At 44.8% G+C, this 8,272-nt stretch overlaps 1 protein-coding gene across 1 annotated transcript in view; it reads left to right on the top strand.

The window, feature by feature from the left end:
* The window catches only part of TMEM64 (transmembrane protein 64), a gene marked incomplete at its 5' end in the record, with an annotated part of 21,000 nt that continues 12,728 nt past the window's right edge, over positions 1-8,272 (top strand). The window contains one exon of the mRNA XM_019545021.1: positions 1-498. Coding sequence (XP_019400566.1) covers positions 1-498 — 498 coding nt within the window. The remainder of the gene's footprint in view (positions 499-8,272) is intronic.

The following is an 8,272-nucleotide window of genomic DNA, read 5'->3' as shown; positions in this document are numbered from 1 at the left end:
GGCGACGGGCCCGGGGCCAGGACGTGGCGCTGCTCGTGCTGCCTGCTGGGCACCTGCTGGTGCAAGAGCTGCGTGAGCGCCTGCGTGCTGGCGGCGCTGGGCTTCGCCTCGCTGGCCCTGCTGCGCCAGTCGCTGCGGGACCTGCTGCTGTGGGCTGAGAGCCTGGACGGCCTGGCCGGCGCGCTGCTCTTCACCCTGGGCTTCATCCTCGTCTCCTTCCCGTGCGGCTGGGGCTACATCCTGCTCAACGTGGCGGCCGGCTACCTGTACGGCTTCGTGCTGGGCATGGGCCTTATGGTGCTGGGCGTGCTGGTGGGCACCTGCGTGGCCCACGTGGCCTGCAAGTGGCTGCTGGCCCGCTGGGTGCAGGCGCGCATCCAGGGCAGCGAGCGGCTCGGCGCCGTCATCCGCGTGGTGGAGGGAGGCAGCGGGCTCAAGGTGGTGGCCCTGGCCAGGCTCACGCCCATCCCTTTCGGGCTGCAGAACGCCGTCTTCTCGGTGAGTGCCCCGCGCCGGGCCCGTGGGGGGCAGAGCCCGCAGGGGGGTCGCGGTCGCGCTGCCCGCTTCCTGGGCTCCTGGGGAAGTGCGCCATGGGGGCCAGAGTCAGCCCACTTCCCTGGCGCCTGGGGAGACCCACGCCGAGGGCCGGTGTCGTGTCGCCCGTTTCCTGGCACCCGGGGAGACCCGCTACGGGAACCAAAGATGTGTCACCCACTTCCCTGGAGCCTGGGGAGACCAGCCATGGGAGCCACAGCTGTCTCCCACTTTCCTGTTGTGCGGGGAAACCCATCACTATCTTTGTGTAATTGATTTCTGCATCAAACAGCCAGCACAGACCCAGCTCCTCCCGATGCTCTGGCCTTGCAGTCTTGCCTCTGTCCTGTTGAAACAGTTTCTCTCACTTGTTGCTTTGGGAAGACAAGCCCCGTTTGAAACTGAAGCAAGTGCCCACTGAGGGGCTGTGTGCACAGATGTGATGGCAGGAGCAGAGCCAAACCCTGCAGTGAGGCTCAGGCAGGTAGATTGCGGACCCTGCAGCACCCTGTTGACTTTGGCAGACCCTGTGCAGAACTGACTGCCAGGTCTGGGCTTTGCTGACTTCACAGGTAGGGCAAGGGAACTGGACACCCAGGACTGCTGTGATATGCATCTAAGTCAGTGTATGAAAGCTAATTATTCTTCCCTCTCCTCCTCTCCCCCACCAGTTTTCCAGTTGCAGTAATCATGTAGTGGTGTTTTAAGCAATGATAGTGGGGTTAGTTTTGGACAGATATTGATGGCTAGGTGGAGAGTATGCTAACAAATACTCCCCCAGTGAAAGTTCGTCTTCCAGAAAAAAGGTTTGGTGTTTTGCTTCTCCTATCCCCTGCTCTTTCAGGCAAAGTCTAAAACTGTGTGGGGATTTAAGGCTCTGGGGACACTTTGTGAAGTGGGAGTTTTGGGAATTATTTTGCATCTTAGACATTAATGAAGATGCTCATACTTTTGAATAGATGTGCTGTTTAAAAGAATCTCAAGATGCTTTCTGTACAGAAGAACCTCTGCAGAGGGGTGGAAAGGTTTTACAGCAACTCTTTAAAAAAAAAAAAAGTATTCAGAGTAAATGAGTCTTAAACACTTCAGGTCTGGAGACAGTTGTGTTAAAACAGATTCAGAAGGAGGATTGACATTTCCTTTGGCATTTAGAGGGGCATTTAATCCAAATAATGAGTGGTTTTGGTTTTTTTTAATTTTTGTGTTTTAAACCTGTGTATGGTGCTCTGTTGAATCACACACAGTGATTAGCTGTGGTAATCTATGCGATTACCAGGATAGAAAGAGATAAGAGGAAAAACAGATTTTTTTTTTTCTGTTGAATGAATTCAGTCTGTTGTACATAACAGATTAGTTGTCTTCCATTTGTATTTTTATTATTATTGACAACTGTCCCTACAAAACATAGACATATGAACATTTTAAATCCCTGCAAATTGGCAAGAAAGGAAATCCGGAACTTCTGTCATAGTTGGAATTGCTCTAGTGTAGATTCCCTTCTGGAAATGGGCTAGCTTTCAAGTTGGTTTCTCTTTGTACTTTTAGAAGTATAGGAAAGTGGGCACAGTTCAGAAGGAATGGTTTCCTAAAATTAATAATCTTGCATATAATAATCATAATTAATTAAAAAAACAAAACCTAAGAAGTTTCTTTTTAATGAGTGTTTGCTTGCTCTTTCATAGAACACTTCAAGTTATTAGACTATTAGACTCAGTTCTGTACTCATTCTTTCTCCTGAGGTCATTCTATCTATAGTATCCAATTTTCGTCATGCATTTAACTCAGTTGAATCTGCAGGTCAGAAATTTTTCTTACGGTTCAAAATGGTTTTAGTTTGTTTATGAAAGGGAATTTAGAACTGTGGTTCTCAACCTTGTTAGCCTCGAGGCACCCTTTGGAAAATGCCAACTCATAGCTTTCACTCATTTTTTTGACTATGGAAAAATAATAGAGTGATTCTTTTGTTGCAGGTTGCTCAGGAAAACCACAGCCAGTCAGAGTAGTTTTGATGATGTGGATTCCTGTTTGGAATCTCTGGGTTTATCTTGTGCATCATATGTAGGTGTTAGCAGACATAATGGGCATTTGTACACATTTGTGTCGCAGCACTGGGCACTTTTAAAAGTGCCTGGCACTACGTCATGTGCCTTGCATGATGAAATGTGTGTCAGCGCTGAGAATATGGAGGTGGTGCACTTTTGAACTAAAGCACATTTGATGTGTTTTAGTTCAAAAGCGCACCACCACCATTTTCTTAGTGCTGACGCACATTTCGCCATTTATACAAAGGCATGCAACGCAGTGCCAGGTGCGTCGGTTCGCATGCAGAGCAGACTTGATTAATCAAGTCTGGTCTGACGTGCCAGGTCTCGGGCGCATTGGAGCAGACAATTGTATGTGTATAAATACCCAATGGTGCTAATGCTGTCCAGCATCCTATGGCACCCTCAAAATGATCTCTCAACACCCTGGTTGAGAATCAGTGGTCTAGAAATTAGTTGGTTTGCTCTGTTGAATCGCATGGAAGTGTACAAGTTAAACCCATTTTCTTTTCTCCTAAAGCCCTGATCCTTCAAACATTTTAAGCAAACATTTCTACTGTGATTAGACTCATTAAAATTATTATTAAAGGTGTAGTTGAATGCTATTTTTGTGGTCTAACAAAGGCATACGCAATTTGATACACCCTAACTTCAAGAAGTCCTAGTACCAACCCAGAATACTTATGGAACTATTGTACATAAGGAAATAAAGGTATGCCTGGTGCTTTTTAGCCTGAAAATGCAGACTATGTCCCAAAAGAGCCTGTAACAATTAAAAGAAACAGCAGTATTCCTTCTTTTTAGGTACATTTTTCTACTTGCATGTTATGAACATAATTATGGTTAGCTGAACCATTTCAAAATTATTTTTATTATAATGTTTGGGAGCTAGTTTTCTTATATGTACAAGGTAACGAATAGAGTCTGGGAAACACCAGCTGTTCATTTACACATCATATGGAGAGTCCATAGCAAGCAGAAGTGACTCCTACGTGAGACCCTTTTAAAAGGGACAGGTCGGAATTGGAAGAAAACATGGCTTGACAGCTGCTTATCATTCTGCTATGCCAACTTGAGACAAAATGCAGGACATTGCGTTTTAAAGTAATGTCCTAAATTGGCCTTCTGTGTTGCTAACTTGTCCTGAGCCTTAGTGACAATAACCTGTGATGATACTGAAAGAAATTAGTTTAGAAACAACAAATAAGCATCAGTTGATCACGTGTGTCGAGTTATCTGTATAGTCGTACATCTCTACTTTGGACTTTGATGAAATAAATGCAGTTGTCTTTATTTGATTATACTTGTGGGCAAGACATGCTGACAAACACAATACAGGGAGAGGTTTTCATCAATAAAATTAAATACAAGCTACAACAGCATGGTTGAAAAAGTTAAAATGTAACACAAGTCAGAAACTTTATAGCTCTTTTTTCTGATTAAATGCAATTCTGTTGCTCTGTGTGTGTATACTCTCTGTCTCTCACACACACACACGCACGCACGTGCCTGCGCGAGACTGCATACAAAAAGCTACAGAGTAAAGCCTGTATTTTACTTTGGGGCAATCCTGTAATTTCTGTGAGAACTGACTTTGAACTTGACATCCTTAGTTGGAAGATTTCAAGTATCCTATGTCAGCTTATGTTTTTAGTGTGTGCTGAAAGCTTCCTGCTTATGGGATGGCTTGCAAAAGCCATATTCATATAAAGAGACTAAGTGAGAAACAGTCGATTGAATAGAAGCATGAGTGTTCATAAGAAACTCTTATATATCCTTGCCCCTTTTCGGTTTCTATGTACATGAGTAATAGGGCTTCACTGATAGAGATTTCGGGGGCTGATACTGATAGCCGATATTTAAGGAGGCAAATCGGCCGATACTGATCTGATATATGATGCAGCTGCCATCGGGTGGTAAGTCTGGTGTGGTAGAAGGGGAGGAGGGAGGGAGGGAAGGGGTGTAGAGGGATAGATCAATGCCCCCCGCGGTGAGGGAGGGGGCAGAGGCAGGCACTGCCCAGCTGGGGCATGGCTTATAGAATGGTAGCAGCTGCTACAGCAGGAGGGCAGGGGCAGGGGACGTGTGCTGCCAGCATGGGCCATGGTGCCTCCCAAATCTGAGGGGGCAGCAGATCACTGAGAGGGGGAGGGGCAGGGGAGCTCCAGCAGCGAAGCCGTAGGTGCAGTTCTTGTTTTGCAGCTGGTGCTTTCAGGGGGTGCATGTGCACCCCTTACACCTCACCAAAGGCCCCCAGATCTGCGCAGTGTGGAGTAGGCTGCAGCTGTGGGGTGAAGCTGGAGCTGGTGCTCCACGTGCTGGATATGTGCGGACAAGCAGAGCCCTGAGAGGTGCAGGGCACAGCACTCACCTTAGCCCCGGCTGCAGCAGCACTGGGAGCTGGCAGTGCCAGGGCATGGCGCAATCCAGCAGCTACAGGGAACTAGCATTGCCTGCTCCTGGAGCAGTGCAGCAGGAGCTGGGGTTAGTGGAGACAGGCAGAGACCTGGGGGGTTGGCGGCAGAGTGCAGCCCAGTGGCTGCAAGCAGCTGGCGGGGGCTGCTGCAGCTGGGGCTGGGGTGAGTGCTGCGCCCTGCACTGTCCGGGGCTCTGCTTGCTCGTACTCACCCCAGCCTGTGCTGGAGCAGCCCCAGGAGCTGCTGACACAAGAACCTATCCCTATCTCTTACATTATAAAGTGGGTTCACTTTATGTGGATTTGATTTATGTGGTGTTCTCCAGGAATGCATGTGCTGGATAAATCAAGGGAAACCTGTATATAAAAATCTACCAAACTGGTAAAATAGAAGTTGATATAAAAGAATAAGAAATTAACTCTGAATGAAAAGCCCAACACTTCTTTTCATATCCCTCTGCCTCTTGGAGCGTGGTAGGGTGCTGGGATTCCTATCATTGTGCTATTCCTGGAGCTTACCTATCATGTATGTTATCAGATACCTACTACACAGATTGTCTGAAGATCCTATCTCCTCTCCTTTGACATGGCTTCTGTCAGGTTTCTCACCACTAGCCACCAGAACAACAATGATTCTAACCCAGAGTCTTGTTAAAGTCACTGTGTTACTGCTTGGAGAACGCTAAGCAGTAAGAAAAGCCCTGGATTTGTTTGGTTTAAGCCTGAGAGGACTGTACTGGCTCCCATTTGAAAGGCCAGTTGCTTCTCTAAAGGGCTGGTACAGAAGAAAACAAAAATCTTTGTAGTGACCTTGACACGTTCCTGTTCTTGGGGGGTGAGCTGGGTCCAGCATGAACCAGTGGAACCTTCTTGCAGCTGTGCATGTACTCTTGCGCTCCCCTTGCAGCCCTCCACCATCAGAAGGAGGAGCTGTAAAAGAAGTGTGGCATGATGACCATCTTGGTTCTTTCTAGCCATGGAGGCAGGTGCACAGGGGCCTTAGGATCCTTCGACCATTTCTAGTGTTGCTATTTTCTTAGCCTAGGCATTAGCATGTTTATGTATGTGTGGTAGGAGAGTGGGGAGAAATGGAAGGCAGAAGGATCTTTTATTTGACCAAAGATCTCAGTGCCATACTACAGGTACTTGGTTCTGCTGTCAGAACCAGGGACAATGAAAGAAGGGTTCAAGAGTTGAGTCTCTTGTGCAACAGCTTCCTGCTTCAGAGGCCAATGTGTTAGGGGAGAATTTAGGGATTGAACCTTCTAAAGTCAAACACATGAATCCATGAAGCTGATCCCCAAAACAGCAAAAAGTCTAGTTAAATCTTGGCATCAGTGAAACCATCTAAAGGTGTCAGTCATATTTAATATGCAAATAATAAATCAGGCTAGGTCTCCTCCATCAGTGCTACACACCTACCTAACTTTTTGCCACCGTATGTTACTTAAGTTCTAAATCACATGCTGAGAGCATCTTCTGCTTCTGATATAATATCTTGAGCTGTAGCATCCCAAAGGAATCAGTGATGCAACTTGTGGTTACCTGCATTTGCACATCTTCCAGAAATAAAACCCCTGATAGAAAACTTGTTGTTTGAGGGTTGAGTACTATTTGGTTTCAGAACAGACCAGGCTCTAGACAAATTGAAAGACTTGTGTCCTTTGCAAGGTTTCTTAAGAATTGCTGATGCCCTAAGAAAAGATTTTGACTGCCAGTGTTTACCAGAGAAAACCAAACATAGCCTTTACTTCCTATTTCTTTCCAAGCTAGGAACACCAGCTACAGCCTTCATCGGCATAGACCCAACCCCACAAATCATGACCTAAAGGAACACTGGCTGCATCATTTTTCTGTTTACTAGTTTCTTGGCCTGGAGTTTAATGAGATGCAGGACTCTCAGGCCAGTTCTGAACTTACTGGCTCTTCCTTTGGAAATGGCCTCTGAGTTCCTCATGTCCCCTACTGTTTCTGGATCAGGAAATAAAAGTGGATCTTTGCAACTAAACTGATTTATTTTCTGTTCACCGACAGAGAAATACCCAGAGGTATTAAATTAATCTTTGCAATGTGTTTCCCAGTTCCACTAGATTTAATGACAATGCCCTATTTAGCAAATCCCATACCTGCTTTTTTTATTTTATAGATCATAATAACACTTGATACATCCCTTTGGCAATAAAGAAGGTCTCTGCTGTGCATACTTCTGCTGTGGCCTAGATTCCTACGATATCACAAAAGAGGAAAAAAATTAGTCATCTGTCAGAAATATAGCTCTAGGCTGATCATTAATATACTTTTCAGTAAAATTGTTAGTCAGACTTCCACACAGAAAATATATTTCTCATGTTGCTGGTACATACTTCAATCTACAGGAAGAAAAACTTGCAGCATGAAGTTTAGAACCAACTTATCAAATTAGTTTACAAGTCTTCCACTGAATGATGTCATCTTCCAGTTGGGATGCAGATGACATCTTTTAGGAGAAAAACTAAAGAAAATCATAGTCTTAATCTCTTCTCAATTTCTGACAGCTCCTCCCTGCCCCGTCCTCTCTCTACCCTCTCCCCTCGCCTCCAACCCCCCCCTCCCCAACCAAAACCCCTCCATTAATATTTTGTGTTAAGATACGTGAATCTGGCATGCTTTTTGACTTTCAAAAATATGTTTTTATATTAAATTATTTAATCCTATTATGCTTAAAATGATTATACTGCCTTTAGTGGTGCACTCCCATAGTAATAATCGCTTATTTTAGGTATGGGTAACAAAATGCCTAAACCTGCTGCTGATTTTTGGGGGGGCCTTTGTCTTTTATTTTGTTAAAGACTCTGCCATGTTCAAGTATTTCCTTGCAGAAGTTCAACACTGGGAACTGTACTTAACTAGTTCTAGAAGGTGTTTTCTTGTTCTAGTTGGAAATTTGGAGAAATTATTTAGGAACAGCTGACAGCTTGCTTTTAAACTTCCATTTTAAAGACTGTATAGGAAACTCAAAGGCTTTTTGTTAGTTCAGTCTAGCTTAGTTGTGTTTTCAATCTGCTAGATCCATCAATTGCTAGATCCATTTCAACCAATAACAGCATTTTTATAATATACTGTACTAGACAATGACACTTTGACCCAACAAGTATATGTTAAAAATGTTTGTTAATGGGCCCTAAGATGTTTTTGTTTTGTCTTTTTAATTTTTTTTAGTAACCCTTATATTGAACATTATGTAATATATTGTGATTGATGACATCTAGGAGGACTTACATTTTTAGTTCACTTCCTTTCT

The sequence above is a fragment of the Crocodylus porosus genome, unplaced genomic scaffold (assembly GCF_001723895.1).
Source record: "Crocodylus porosus isolate Cpor-Errol unplaced genomic scaffold, CroPor_comp1, whole genome shotgun sequence".
In the NCBI taxonomy this organism is placed as follows: domain Eukaryota; kingdom Metazoa; phylum Chordata; order Crocodylia; family Crocodylidae; genus Crocodylus; species Crocodylus porosus.
This window is presented reverse-complemented; position numbering and strand designations above follow the sequence as displayed.